This window comes from Triticum urartu, chromosome 2A (genome assembly GCF_056163025.1).
Source record: "Triticum urartu cultivar PI428250 chromosome 2A, HENAU_Tu73, whole genome shotgun sequence".
NCBI classification, from domain to species: Eukaryota; Viridiplantae; Streptophyta; class Magnoliopsida; order Poales; family Poaceae; genus Triticum; species Triticum urartu.
Genome location: NC_141874.1, coordinates 531,427,548 through 531,442,572, shown reverse-complemented (window position 1 = coordinate 531,442,572; position 15,025 = coordinate 531,427,548). Strand labels below are relative to the sequence as shown.

The 15,025-nt window shown below is 46.1% G+C and overlaps 2 protein-coding genes across 2 annotated transcripts; both read left to right on the top strand.

The window, feature by feature from the left end:
* The first annotated feature begins 8,911 nt into the window (after positions 1–8,911).
* On the top strand, positions 8,912–11,342 carry LOC147985761 (putative RNA-dependent RNA polymerase 2). Its single transcript, XM_087541730.1, has 3 exons — positions 8,912–9,567; positions 9,829–9,979; positions 11,301–11,342. Exons 1-3 carry the CDS (start codon positions 8,927–8,929, stop codon positions 11,340–11,342), a joined length of 834 nt encoding a protein of 277 aa, XP_087397856.1. The 5' UTR covers positions 8,912–8,926.
* A 637-nt stretch (positions 11,343–11,979) lies between these two features.
* On the top strand, positions 11,980–13,439 carry LOC147985760 (uncharacterized). The gene is made up of 2 exons (XM_087541729.1): positions 11,980–13,168; positions 13,405–13,439. Exons 1-2 carry the CDS (start codon positions 11,980–11,982, stop codon positions 13,437–13,439), a joined length of 1,224 nt encoding a protein of 407 aa, XP_087397855.1.
* The last annotated feature ends 1,586 nt before the right edge of the window (positions 13,440–15,025 follow it).

Here is a 15,025-nt window from a genome sequence, read left to right as displayed (position 1 = left end):
CGCTTGAAATCGAGCACACATGCAAACACTAAGCATGATATCTGGCCTAGATGCACATAAATAAAGCAAAGACCCAATCATGGAGCGGTATACCTTTTGATCGAACTCTTTACCATTGTCGTCGGGACCCAGATGATGCTTGGCTGGCATTGGTGTTGTGAAGCCTTTGCAGTCTTGCATACCGAACTTCTTCAGGCACTCTTTAAGATATTTCTCTTGAGATATGAAGATGTCGTTGCGTTGTTGCCGTATTTGAAGACCGAGGAAGAACTTTAGCTCCCCCATCATGGACATCTGATATTGCTCTTGCATCATATATCCAAACTCTTCACTATACTTCTGATTGGTGCAGCCGAAGATAATGTCATCCACATATATTTGGCACACAAACAGTTCACCATCATATGTCTTCGTGAAAAGAGTGGGATCCAGGGAACCAGGTATGAAGCCTTTGCTTTTCAGAAAGTACTTGAGTGTATCATACCAGGCCCTAGGGGCTTGTTTGAGGCCATACAGTGCCTTGTTGAGCTTGTATACCATATCAGGATGTTTTGGATTTTCAAAGCCAGGTGGTTGTGCAACATACACTTCTTCTTCAATCTTGCCATTGAGAAAGGCACTTTTCACATCCATCTGATAGAGAAGTATGTTATGATGATTTGCATAGGCCAGCAGTATGCGTATGGCTTCAAGCCTAGCCACAGGAGCAAATGTTTCATCGAAGTCAATGCCCTTCACTTGAGTATATCCTTGAGCAACGAGACGAGCTTTGTTTCTGACAACTTGACCATGCTCATCTTGCTTGTTGCGGTATATCCATTTGGTGCCTATTATGTTGTGCTTCCGTGGATCAGGACGCTTAACCAGTTCCCATACATTATTCAGCTCAAACTGTTGAAGCTCTTCTTGCATAGCTTGAATCCATTCAGATTCCATGAAGGCTTCTTCAACTTTATTGGGTTCTGATATTGAGACGAATGCGAAATGCCCACAGAAGTTTGTTAGCTGAGTTGCCCTTGAACGAGTGAGTGGACCAGGTGCATTGATGCTGTCAAGTATTTTGTCAATTTGTACTTCATTTGCAACACGAGGGTGTGTGGGGCGAAGACTTTGCTCTTGCTGATCTATGTGGTCATTTGAAGGTATATCTTCAGGCTGAGCATTGTCTTCATGTGGATCAGGTGCTGAGATGATAAGTTCTTCTTCAGGTTGAGCTTCAGAAGGTACAATTTCTCCAGTTCCCATAAGCTTGATTGATTCATTTGCTGGAACTTCATCTAGCACATTTGGCAATTGCTCTCTTTGTGATCCATTGGTTTCATCAAATCGCACATCCACTGTTTCAACCACTTTGTAGTGGAAGAGATTGAAGACTCTGTAGGAGTGCAAATCCTTTCCATATCCAAGCATGAAGCCTTCATGTGCTTTTGGTGCAAACTTTGAGGTGTGGTGTGGGTCCTTGATCCAGCATTTTGCGCCAAATACTCTGAAGTAACTGACATTTGGCTTCTTGCCAGTTAGGAGTTCATAAGATGTCTTGTTCAGAAGCTTGTGAAGATAAACACGATTGATTGTATGGCATGCAGTATCAATGGCTTCAGTCCAGAATTTTCTTGGAGTCTTGTATTCATCTAGCATTGTTCTGGCCATCTCAATGAGTGTTCTATTCTTGCGCTCGACGACGCCATTCTGCTGTGGCGTGTATGGAGCTGAGAATTCATGTGTGATGCCCAAGGTATCCAGATATGTATCAAGGCTAGTGTTCTTGAATTCAGTGCCATTGTCACTTCTGATGTGCTTTATCTTGGCGCCAAAATTGTTCATAGCTCGATTTGCGAAGCGTCTGAAACATCCTGCACTTCAGTCTTGTAAAGGATTATGTGCACCCAAGTATATCTAGAATAATCATCAACAATTACGAAGCCATAGAGGCATGCAGAAGTAGTAAAAGTTGAGTAGTGAGTGGGACCGAAAAGATCCATGTGGAGCAGTTCGAAGGGTTGAGTAGTGGTCATGATTGTCTTCGAAGGATGTTTTGCCCTTGTCATCTTCCCTGCTTCACAGGCACCGCATAAGTGATCTTTCTTGAACTTGACGCCCTCGATGCCTATGACGTGCTTTTTCTTCGCAAGGGTGTGGAGGTTCCTCATGCCAGCATGCCCAAGCCTTCGATGCCAAAGCCAGCATTCTGAAGCTTTTGCAAGAAGACATACTGCAAGTTGTGGTCCTGCTGAGAAATCTACCACATACAAATCACCTTTCCTATACCCTTCAAACACTAGAGATTTGTCAGATTCCATTAGCACCAGGCAACGATATTTGCCAAACATTACAATCATATTCAAATCGCAAAGCATTGAGACAGACATTAAGTTGAAGCCAAGGGATTCAACAAGCATGAATTTATCCATGTGTTGATCCTTTGAGATTGCAACTCTACCTAGACCCAATACCTTACTTTTACCAGTGTCAGCGAATGTAATGTGGCTCTTGTCGGATGGACGTAAAGTTGAGTCCATAAGAAGGCTTCTTCTGCCAGTCATGTGATTTGTACACCCACTGTCAATAATCCATTCTGAAGACTTTGAAGTCGCTGGTGTTGTACCCTACAGTGCAGTTAGGGGGATAGGCTTCAGGAAGAGTGTTGTGAAGCATAAACATTTGACGAACCAGTGGGTTATGAAAACTTAGATCCAGATTAGGACTAATGGGGAGAGTAGCATGCGATTCAGGAACGAAGTACATAATGATGCCATTTGGGCAGTTTATCTTGCGCCCCACAAGATTTTTATGGTCCCCAGCAATAGCATCAGAAGATTTTGTTTTTGTGCTGGAGACCTTTCCCTGCAAAAGAGAGTTAAGCTTTCTTAACCACCCACATCTTCAAGGGTGGCATAGAAGCTATGAGTCTAAGTGCAGCATCTGAGAATTTTGGCTTTGAAGCCTTAGCAAACAGTCTAGCAGGGGGACAATAATACTCATAGGCATAAGCAGAATAATGTTTGGTCATATGAACATGACGGTTCGATGAACCGCTCTCATATTCATATGCCTGAGTGTGGTTTCCCTGCAAAACATTTGCGTTAGTGTGACTCAGGTGAGTCCTCTGTCTGTATGAAGCCTTTGGACCGAGGTTTGTCTTCTTCAAGTGAGGTGTCATGAAGACATTCACAGGAAGATTTTCCAGACATGTTTTCGGAACCCAGATCTTCTTCATAGGTGGTCCATTCCTGCAGTTAGTACCAATGTACCTGGCAAACACTTCACCATTCTGATTCTTAAACAATTTATAGTTTGCATCGAAGGATTCATCAATGATAATTGGGTTAGCACAAGTGAAGCCAGATAAATTGGATGGATCTGCTGAAAGTTCCTTTGCAGCAACCCATGTAGTTTTGGGGTACTGCTCAGGTTTCCAGTAAGAGCCATCTGCATTGATTTTCCTCACGAACCCAACACCCTCTTTCCTAGGGTTTCGGTTCAGAATCTGCTTCTTAAGGACATCACATAATGTTTGATGCCCTTTCAGACTTTTGTACATCCCTGTTTCAAGCAATGTCTTCAACCTAGCATTCTCATCAGCAATAGCAGTGGTATCCTCAGCAGAGGGGTTAGTTGCCACATCAACAGTTGAAGATATTGGAACAGTAGTAGCAGTGGAACATTCAGCAACAGAATTAGCATTATTACGCTCAATGCATTTAAGACATGATGGTTCAAATCCTTCCTGAGCGGGACTGATCTGTTCGGCACGAAGTGACTCGTTTTCCTTTTGAAGATCTTCATGAGCCACCCTCAATTTCTCAAGTTCTTGCTTCCTTTGAAGATAGTCATAGGAAAGCTTTTCATGAGTTGTTGAGAGAGTATCATGACGATCTTCAAGTTCCTGATACTTAACGTGAAGGTTTTTTATGTCTTCAATTAAGGATTCAGATCGAGTCATTTCAGCACCCAATAGATCATCGCTTCTGTCTAACAGTTTTTGAATATGTTCCATAGCATTCTGTTGTTCAGTTGCAATTTTAGCAAGTGTTTTGTAGCTAGGTTTTGAATCACATTCAGAGTCATCGTCACTGGTTGTTTCATAGCGAGTGGTGCGTGTGCTTACCTTGACACCGCGTGCCATGAAGCAGTAGGTAGGAGTGGAGTCGTTCTTGTCATTTGCGTCGGTGTCGGTGATGCAGTTATTGTCTTCAGTGTTGAAGATGGACTTGGCGACGTGTGCTGTAGCCAGACTCGCAATGCCAGAATCAGACTCCTCCTCAGACTCCACCTCTGCCTCCTCAGATGCGGACTCCTCTTCTGAATCCATCTCCTTTCCAACAAACGCACGTGCCTTGCCAGATGAGCTCTTCTTGTGTGATGAAGACTTTGATGAAGACTTGGAAGAAGACTTTGAGTGTTTCTTCTTCTTCTTGTCGTCAGAATCATATTCCTTGCTCTTCTTCTTCCTTCTGTTCTCATTGTCCCACTGTGGACACTCAGAGATGAAGTGCCCAGTTTTCTTGCACTTGTGACATGTTTTCTTCTTGTAGTCATGAGCAGAAGCTTCATCATTCCTTGAGCTTGATCGTGAAGATTTTCTGAAGCCTTTCTTCTTGGTGAATTTTTGAAACTTCTTCACTAGCATTGCAAGTTCTCTTCCAATGTCTTCAGGATCATCAGAACTGCAGTCAGATTCTTCTTCAGATGAGGAGACAGCTTTTGCCTTCAAGGCACGAGTTCGCCCATAGTTTGGACCGTAGATATCTCTTTTCTCAGAAAGCTGAAACTCATGTGTGTTGAGCCTCTCAAGTATGTCAGACGGATCAAGTGTCTTGAAATCAGGACGTTCTTGAATCATCAGGGCCAGAATGTCAAACGAACTATCAAGTGATCTCAGCAGCGTCTTGACGATTTCATGTTTGGTGATCTCAGTGGCGCCGAGGGCTTGAAGCTCATTTGTGATGTCAGTGAGCCGGTCAAATGTGTGCTGGACATTCTCATTGTCATTTCGCTTGAAGCGGTTGAAGAGGTTGCGAAGAACACTGATTCTTTGATCTCTCTGGGTTGATATGCCTTCATTTACTTTGGAGAGCCAGTCCCAGACCAGTTTGGATGTCTTCAAGGCACTCACACGGCCATACTGTCCTTTGGTCAGATGACCACAGATGATATTCTTGGCAGTAGAGTCCAGTTGAACGAACTTCTTGACATCAGCAGCAGTGACACCTTCTCCAGCCTTGGGAACACCGTTTTCGACGACATACCATAGGTCGACGCCAATGGCTTCAAGATGCATGCGCATCTTATTCTTCCAGTAGGGATATTCAGTTCCATCGAAGACGGGGCAAGTAGCGGAGACTTTGATTATCCCTGCAGTCGACATAGCTAAAACTCCAGGTGGTTAAACCGAATCACACAGAACAAGGGAGCACCGAGCTTTGATACCAATTGAAAGTGCGTTATATCGACTAGAGGGGGGTGAATAGGCGATTTTTATGAAAGTCTTCAAAACGTGAGAGTTATGAAGACAAACAGTGAAGATTATGCCTATTACTATGCAACGGAAGTTAGATTACACTAGGCCAGCCATGGTCATGTATTCAATAGAGTGAAAGTGCAATGACAAACAGCTTCAGTGTAATAAGGATCAGGTAGGAAGAAGTTATGAAGCCGAACAGATCATACATTCATGTTGTGAAGACAAAAGATAAAGCAAGCATGCAATGGCTTCACAATGAATAACTGTAAGTGAAAGGAAGTGAAAATGAAACCAGTGGCACGTTGAAGACAATGATTTGTTGGACCAGTTCCAGTTGTTGTGACAACTGTACGTCTGGTTGGAGCGGCTAGGTATTTAAACCAAAGGACACACAGTCCCGGACACCCAGTCAAGGACACTTAGTCCAAGACACCCAGTCCTCACCGTTTTCTCCTTGAGCTAAGGTCACACAGACCTCGCCCAATCACTCAGGTAAGTCTTCAAGGTAGACTCCCAAACCTTCACAGACTTCGTTCACTGGCAATCCACAATTTCTCTTGGATGCTCAGAACGCGACGCCTAACCGTCTGGAGGATGCACAGTCCTCAAGTGTAATAAGTCTTCAAATCACACAGACACGAAGACTTAAGTGATGCCCAATTTACTCTGGCTCTGGGTGGTTAGGGCTTTTCTCCTCACTAGGAATTTTTCTTTCAAAGGCTTCGAGGTGGGTTGCTCTCAAACGACAAAAGCCGTGCACTGAAATCCGAGCAGCCAACCGTTTATGGTTGTGGGGGTGGACTATTTATAGCCACTTGGCAACCCGACCTGATCTGTCTGAAATGACCCTGGGTCACTGAGGAACTGACACGTGTACCAACGGTCGAATTTTGAACTCACACGGCAACTTTACTTGGGCTACAAGTAAAGCTGACTTGTCTGACTCTGGACAAGATTTTCTCTCAAAGTCTTCGCTCGAAGACATAGGATTTGAATTAGGCATCACTTCAGTCATTCTGACTGGTTCTCTTGGACCCCACTTAACAGTACGGTGGTTCCTACGACACAACATAAATGAAATGAAACTACGAAGGATCTAAGTCTTCGAGTTCCATAAGCTTCATAGGGAGTCTTCACATGTCATTGTCTTCAATATGAATATCTTCATAAACCACTATTGTCTTCAATGTCTTCGTACATTTTTAGGGGTCATCTCTGGTAATAAAACCGAATCAATGAGGGACTTCTACCTGTGTTTTCCTGCAATTCTCACAAACACGTTAGTCCCTCAACTAGGTTTGTCGTCAATACTCCAAAACCAACTAGGGGTGGCACTAGATGCACTTACATGGGCTGCAACACACACGAGGCCTTTTCGGTCCCTCGGTTAACCGTTAGAGCATCAAACGAAGTCCAAATGATACGAAACTTGACAGGCAGTCTACCGGTAGTAAACCAAGGCCGCATGACAAGTCTCGGTCCAATCCGGAAATGTTTAACCCCCACACACAAGAGGAAGGTAGAAATGACCACCGGAGGAGAACGGGTCGCCGAAATGCAAAACGGACAACGGGTAAAATGCTCGGATGCAAGAGACGAACACGTATGCAAATGAAATGCGCATGATGACATGATATGAAATGCATGACACGCAAGCAATGACAACGCAACAACAACAACGAATAACTGCACGACACCTGGCACATCGGTCTCGGGGCGTTACGGTTGGTCACCATGTTGTTGTGATACTTCTGTTTTTCCTTTGTACATTATATATTAGTCAGAAGTTGCGGTTATAGGGCGAGGTAGAAATTTGAAGAAGGAAGCTCTAGATGTACTTCCTCCCTCAATACTTGCGCGAGCTGAAAAATTGACAAGTTCTCGAGTCAGTAAACTAGAGAACCATCACAGTGGTCTGGTTTGCAATTATGCGTTAGAGCTCATAATGTAAGACGGATAGTGGTGCGAATTTTATTTCCACTCCTATAAATATCTCAGTTGGTGGTTACTAATTGGAATGAAATGAATATGAAGCTTATCTGATGAATACACATCACCGTTACTTTTCTAAATTTACTGATTGTCATACTTCTTAGACTATAAGTTGGTGAGGCGCAACACTCTTTTAATTCTTTCTATAATTCTGAAGTTAGTAAAATATATATTATCTTGACTAATGTTAATTTACTATTTGTTTCAGCTCATGTATGCACCAAGGATATGCACAACAGTTTCTGGGCCTGCAGTTTATTCAAGGTTCTCAGATGACCGCTTTCTGCATGCAAGGAGGATGCAAAATTTACCTGGGTCAGAGCACTAGATTTTACACCCAACCACTCTTTTGGGAAGTGTTCAACTCTTGCCCTCGTACTTGATGAAGGTGCACCAGTGTCATTTATTCTCAACAGCTTGCTTTTGTCAGGAGAATTAGGGGAATTGGTCATTTCTTCAATGGAATTTTTTGGCCCGTCGTCCAAAGTCGTTCCCCTTGTTGACTGCCCAAGTGGTTGTTCAGTGTCATATGAAGTTCTTTTTCGTCTCAATTCTCTTGTTCACATGGGGAAGATAGTTGCCAAGGATGTTAATGCTGATCTGTTTAAAGCTCTTGAAGAAATACCAGTTCATATTTCAAGGAGGATTTTTGAGAAAATGAGCAAGTTAGACTTTACATGCTATGAACCTTTGCAATTCATCCAGCAGGAGGCTCATAGCAGGAAGAGGAGCCATGATGGTTTGCTTTCCAGTAAGACTGAAGGTGAAGGAAAGTTAATGATGTGTTACAGAATTCACATCACTCCATCCAAAATATACTGCTTGGGACCTGAGGAAGAAGTATCAAATTATGTGGTTAAGCATCACAAACAGTATGCTTCTGACTTTGCTAGAGTTACTTTTGTAGACGAAGACTGGAGTAAGCTTTTTCCAGATGCTATCTCAGCTAGAACTGGACGAGGGTTCTTTTCTCAACCCTTGAAAACTGGCCTATATCATCGTATTTTATCCATCCTGAAAGAAGGATTTTCCATTGGTCCAAAGAAGTATGAATTCCTGGCCTTCTCAGAAAGTCAGCTTCGTGGAAGTTCTGTTTGGATGTTTGCTTCTAATGACTCCCTGAAGGCCGAGGATATAAGAAGGTGGATGGACAACTTTGAAGATATTCGTTCAGTATCTAAGTGTGCGGCTAGAATGGGCCAGCTGTTCAGCTCCTCCAGACAAACACTTGAAATCCTACCACGGGATGTAGAAGAGATTCCAGATATTGAAGTCACAACTGATGGCAGTAAATACATATTTTCTGATGGTATCGGGAAGATCTCTGAGAGACTTGCTAAAGAAATGGCTTGCCGAATTGGATTAGACTATACTAACCCTCCTTCAGCTTTTCAAATAAGGTATGATGGCTACAAAGGAGTCGTTGCTGTCAACCCTGATTCCTTTCGTAATCTTTCTCTGCGACCTAGTATGAAGAAATTTGAATCAAAGAGCAGGATGTTTAACATTACAAGTACCAGCAAATCCCAACCATGCTATATGAATCGTGAAGTTATCTCTCTCCTTTCAACTTTGGGGATAAGAGATGAGATATTTGAGTCTATGCAACAGAATGATATGCGTGAGTTAGATGAAATGCTGACCAACAGAGAAGTTGCTCTCTCTGTTCTGGGGAAAATTGGTAGTGCAGAAACAAAGACAGCATCGAAAATTTTACTGCAAGGCTATGAACCAAGTTTAGAGCCTTACCTGTTGATGATTCTTAAGGCCCATCAGGATAATAGGCTGACTGACATAAGAACTAGATGTAAGATTCATGTTCCAAAAGGCCGTGTTCTTAATGGTTGTTTGGATGAAACAGGTGAATTAGAATACGGTCAAGTGTACATCAGAATTACAAAGAACAGCAAAGAGCAGAAGGATAATTGTCAGCCATATTTTGCTGAAGATAATGGAAAAGAGAAAACAGCAGTTGTTGTTGGAAAAGTTGCAGTATCGAAAAATCCTTGTCTCCATCCTGGTGACATCAGAGTACTTGAAGCTATCTATGACCATGGTTTGTACGCTAAGAACCTGGTTGATTGTGTTGTCTTCCCCCAAAGAGGAGAAAGGTAATGTCGTATGTTATACTGAAACTGAAAGACGATCATCTAGAGTTTATATTGCTCTGGCAATGCTTTCAGAGGAGCTCAAATCTCTATTGAAGTGTTTGTCAGCATGTTCGTTTCCATGTCAGATTGATATCCCCTCATGTTACGTACTTACATCTCTACCTATTGATGGACGTTGCCAATGCTTGCTTTCTCCTTCAATTAATCTTTGATGTTTAATAGGCCTCGTTCATATAGACTTTAATCTTTGATGTTAATCAGGCCTCATCCAAATGAATGCTCCGGGGGCGATTTGGATGGTGACCTCTATTTTATCACTTGGGATGAGAAACTGATTCCAGAGAAGGTTGATTCACCTATGGACTACACTGCAGCAAGGCCACGCATAATGGATCATGTTGTTACACTTGAGGTATATTCCTCGCTGTTTATTCATTTTAACTTATCATACTAGGTTGTTGCTGTTAATTTTTACCGAAGATTGTTTTATTTGACTAATATCAATTTTTGTACTTGCAATTGTAAATATAATCAAAATATCAGTTTTTTCACGATCTGTAGCATTTCAATAATACTAGAAGAAAATGTGCGCTTCGCCGCACCGTTTTCCATTTTTATGCCATGTTTCCTGTTATAAATCATCAAAGAAGGAATTCTTTAAACAAAACTTCTGATGCAAACAAATCACAGGCTAACATCATTCATTTTGAACAACTTTTTATTGCTTGCCTATTTGTTCATGGGCTCCCAGAGAACCTGACAAGATATATTAGCTAGGTTTTGAAGTTGACAAAATGGGAAGGAAAAACTGCAGTGTAGGATCTACTCCAGTAGACTGAACAACAAAGCTGACCTCCTGGAAGCATCGATTAAAATAAAGATGATCTTGAATAAGATAGCCAGTAAAGAAACCAAAACATGCAAACAAGTTTGCGACCTGAACCAATTGAGCTTCAGTGAGATGAGTGAAACCAATGGCATTGGCAACCTCCCAATAAATTCTAGTGTAAGGCAGATCATCATTCGCAGTATCAGTAGGAAGTTATCCAAAGTTACGTTTAGTATATGAGCGTATATATAAAAATTCATAAGTGTCACAAGACCATCAAATAAACTTACATCTTCAAGCAAGCTTGATTCCTCGAGAACATTCATCAAAGCATAATCACACAATTCATGAAATATTATTCTTCCAAAACGAAAAAGACAGTGGCTATGTCTTGCACAGGGCACATACTTTCAGACACGCTATGGAAGCATATTAAATAAAAGAAGGGTCGTTCCAAAAAGTAGAGATTTTATTATTGCCAATCATATAGACTTTCCGAGACAAATCTTCCCCATGTCAGAGAAGGCACATCCACAAATGAAGATATATTTTTCATATCAACCTGCAAAAACAAATTAATATGCATCTCACAGTAGACTGCTTGCGTATGCGCAACTCACCATTGTAATGGAAGGTGCTGATTACAAATTTAAAGTATAAACACCCAACCAAACTGCCGCCCCACGGAGCACCGCGAAGTAGAAGCCCTCACACCGGCGTGTCAGCTTCCAGTTACACAATGGCAGCAGCAAAGTGTATCCTGCACCCCATGGCTACCGCCTTGCAGGGACCGTTTCCCCTTATCGGCATAACTGACACATAATTGCATAAATTATAGCAAGAAGCAAGATAAAGAGCTTATCTTTGAAGTTTGATTGATTAATTGGAGAGCACTGCATTATAGGTTGTTGAAGCACACAAAAGGAATAAGGTGTCTGTCACCTAGTCAGAAAACATAATATCCATAACAGGTGTAGTAAGTAGAGTTCTGATGGTGGGAAAGAGGCTGACCCCTATAGTACTTATGTGATTAGTAGATAATCATACCAAACCAATATCACATCTTTCAAGTTTTCTAGTGCTTTACATCCTATTGAACGTGACATATTTGTATAGCTTATCCTATCTTCTCTAGCCTTGTATAGTTGATTCCTAGAGATATGGTAGGATTAGTTTCCTTGTCACGCAAGTCATCATGTGTATATATTGTGACCGACTCCCTGGAATACAATTGAGTTGCACCAAATATTCTCTCTACATGGTATCAGTTTTACCGCGATCTTTTCTCGCTTCCGCAACCTGCAGCCGCCGCGCCTTCCTTTAGTCGCTGCCGCCGCGCCAACTCCAAACCCTACCGCCGCCGCCGTCGCTGCTTTTCCCGTAGCCACCGCCGCCGCCCACTCCTCCCCAAACCCCTCACGCTGCTGCCACCGCTGCCACCTCTCCCGTAGCCGCCGCCGTAGCTTCCCTTCTTCTCCCTACCGCCGCCACACTCCTCCCCAAACCCTAACAGTCGCCGCCGCTCCCATCTATCTTCTGTAGCCGCCGCCGCCGCACCCAAACCCAAACCACCCGACGCCACCATGGCCAAGGCTGACGCATCCGACGCTGATTCCTTCTCCGGTGCCATGTTCACCTCCGACCGCCTCAACGAACTTCACATCAAAGACCACGTACCGGTCATCCTCGACCTCGACTCGCCGTCCTACAACGCATGGCGCACCTACTTCGCGTTGTTGTTCCGCTCTTACCGTCTCATCGAGCATGTTGATGGGAGTGTCGACTTCCGCGACATGAAGGACGACGACGAGTGGCTTGCTGTGGACGCCTACATCGTCAAGTGGCTCTTCCTCACCATCTCCGGCGGCCTCTTCAACATGGTGAACGCCTGCGATCCGTCCGCGCATGCTATGTGGACACGCCTTTGTGATCTCTTCCTCGACAATCAACTCCAGCGCCGCGTCTTTCTTCAAGGGGAGTTCTTCACTATGCAGCAAAACGATCTTTCGATCGATGAGTACTGCACGCGGCTGAAGGTCCTCGCCGATGAACTACGCGACGTCGGCATGACCATCGACGACTCCGTCCTCCTCACCAACCTCCTCCGCGGCCTCCACCCCGACCTTGGCCAGTCCGCCGCCAACCTCTCCCTCGTCACACCGACATACGCGAAGGCGGTCACTTATCTTCGCATGGAGGAAAAGCGTCTCCGTCACACCGCTCGGCAGGCGACCCACGCCGCCCTCCACGTCGGTCTCGCCGCTGGCCACGACGCTCCGCCAACTCCGCCAGCACCACGCGCGCCTCCTCTGACCCTGCCACCCACGCCCGCGCCCGCCGGTGGACGCAAGCAGAAGGGCCGCGGGGGTTGCGGCCGCAACACCAACTCGGCGCCGCGTCCTCCCGCTGCAACCGCGGACGCCCCTCCTCCGCCATGGCTCTCGGGGTATAATCCCTGGACGGGGGTTGTGCATGCTTACTCCATGCCGATCCCCCGCCCTCCCGCTCCAAGCATCCTCGGGCCGCGGCCGTCTTCTCATCAGGCGCTGCTGACCACGCCGGCTCCCGTGGCATACAGCACCGCCCCGGCCTACAGTGGCCACTCGGCCTCCGGCGGTTACCCAGGCTACGACGCATATGGCGGCGCCCCGCCGGTCTACGACCCGGCGCTCCTCTCCGCCCTTCATGCTGCACCCTCGCCAAGCACCTACAACGGAGGCGGCGATTGGTACATGGACACTGGCGCCGTAGCTCACATGGCCTCCAACCCCGGTATCCTCTCCCGTGCCTCTCCCTATCCCTTCAACTCCCGCATCGTGGTGGGTGATGGCTCCTCTCTTCCCATCACTCATCACGGTTCATCCTCTCTTCCGTTTCCCTCTTCGCCTCTTACTCTTAATAATGTGCTAGTTTCACCGTCCTTGATCAAAAACCTATGTTCTGTTAAAACTCTTACTCGTGAAAATCCTGTCACCGTTGAGTTTGACGCTCTTGGTTTCTCTGTCAAGGATGCTCGCACCCAGAGGGTTTTGCACCGATGTGATTCCCCCGATGATCTCTACCCATGTGGTCCTACGACGAGTGGTGGTCCGGTTGCTCTTCATGCCGACGTCTCGCTTTGGCACGCTCGACTTGGTCATCCTGGCGCCGACGCTCTTCACAAAGTTTTGAGCACTTTTTCTTTTTCTTGTAATAAATCGGCGGCTCACACATGTCATGCTTGCCGCATAGGAAAACACGTTCGCTTACCGTTTCCTTCGTCTACATCCATCGCCACTTTTCCTTTTGATGTTATTCATTGTGATGTTTGGACATCTCCCGTGCCTAGTAATTCGGGCTTATCATATTATCTTGTGATTTTAGATGATTTTTCTCACTTCACTTGGACTTTTCCGTTACGCCGTAAATCTGACATCGCCTCCACTCTCCACGCCTTTTATGCCTACGTCCACACCCACTTCCACCGCACCACTGCTCATCTTCAAACGGATAACGGAAAAGAATTTGATAACCTCACCATTCGACATCTTCTCTCCACTCATGGCACTGTTTTCCGCCTTACATGTCCATACACCTCCCAACAAAACGGTTACGCCGAACGTGTTCTTCGCACCCTCAATGAGAGTGTTCGTGCGCTGCTTTTCCATGCACACATGCCCGCCCGGTTTTGGCCCGATGCTCTTGCCACCGCCACTCTCCTTCTTAACATCCGGCCATGCAAACCGCGATGGAGCTATACACCTCATCATCTTCTGTTCGGGTCTCCCCCTTCCTATGACGATCTTCATGTTTTTGGTTGCTTGTGTTACCCCAACATCACCGCCACCGCCCCCCACAAGCTTGCGCCTCGGTCTCTCGCTTGTGTCTTTCTCGGCTATCAACCAAACACCAAAGGATTTCGCTGCTATGACCCGGTCTCTCGTCGCGTGTTTGTCTCACGGCATGTATACTTTGATGAGGTTGTCTTTCCCTTTGAGCAGGTTACACCGACAACAAGTCCGTCTTCGGATGATCTCCCTCGACGGCCTCGTGGAGCGCTTGCGCTTCCTCCGCCACGACCCCGTGCACCTCCGACGGGTCCTTTGGCGGGGCCTTCTTTGCCGGCTCAGGCAGAGCCGGCCTCGCCCCTCCAGGCTTCGGGTCCCTCTGGTCCGGTCGGCTCAGGCGGAGCTGACCTCACCCCCCGGGCTTCGGCACCCGCCCTCGCTGGCTTGGTGCAGGAGGCGTCTTGGCCGGGTCCTCTCCCGCTTCGCCCGCACCCACGTTGGAGGCGGCCTTGCCCACCCCCACGTCGCCTGCGGCCTCATCTGCCGCCTCATCCGTCTCGGCCACGGCGTCCTCTTCGCCACCCGCGGCCTCGCCCGCGGTCCCGTCGCCGTCACCCACGGCCGTCCCCGCGGATTCCTCTTCGCCACCCGCAGTCTTGACGCCGCCGTCTGCGGTCTCTGTTGAGGCCTCGACGGCCACCTCACCAGCGGCTTCTCCCGTGGCCACGCCTTCATCCTCTTCCGCGGTTGTGCCTCCGCCTCGACGCCGGGCTCGGCCCCCGCCTCCACCGCCTCATCATTCCATGGTGACGCGTGCTAAAGCCGGGATCCATCAACCGAACCCTCGCTACCACAATCTCAG

What these genes read in the sequence shown, in the direction of transcription:
- LOC147985761 (XM_087541730.1), top strand. Translation starts at nt 8,927, where the DNA reads ATGAAGAAATTTGAATCAAAGAGCAGGATGTTTAACATTACAAGTACC. An exon ending in TTCCCCCAAAGAGGAGAAAG is followed by an intron (nt 9,568 to 9,828) that starts GTAATGTCGTAT and finishes GATGTTAATCAG; the next exon opens with GCCTCATCCAAATGAATGCT. An exon ending in ATCATGTTGTTACACTTGAG is followed by an intron (nt 9,980 to 11,300) that starts GTATATTCCTCG and finishes ACTGCATTATAG; the next exon opens with GTTGTTGAAGCACACAAAAG.
- LOC147985760 (XM_087541729.1), top strand. Translation starts at nt 11,980, where the DNA reads ATGGCCAAGGCTGACGCATCCGACGCTGATTCCTTCTCCGGTGCCATG. An exon ending in TCACATGGCCTCCAACCCCG is followed by an intron (nt 13,169 to 13,404) that starts GTATCCTCTCCC and finishes TTCTCTGTCAAG; the next exon opens with GATGCTCGCACCCAGAGGGT.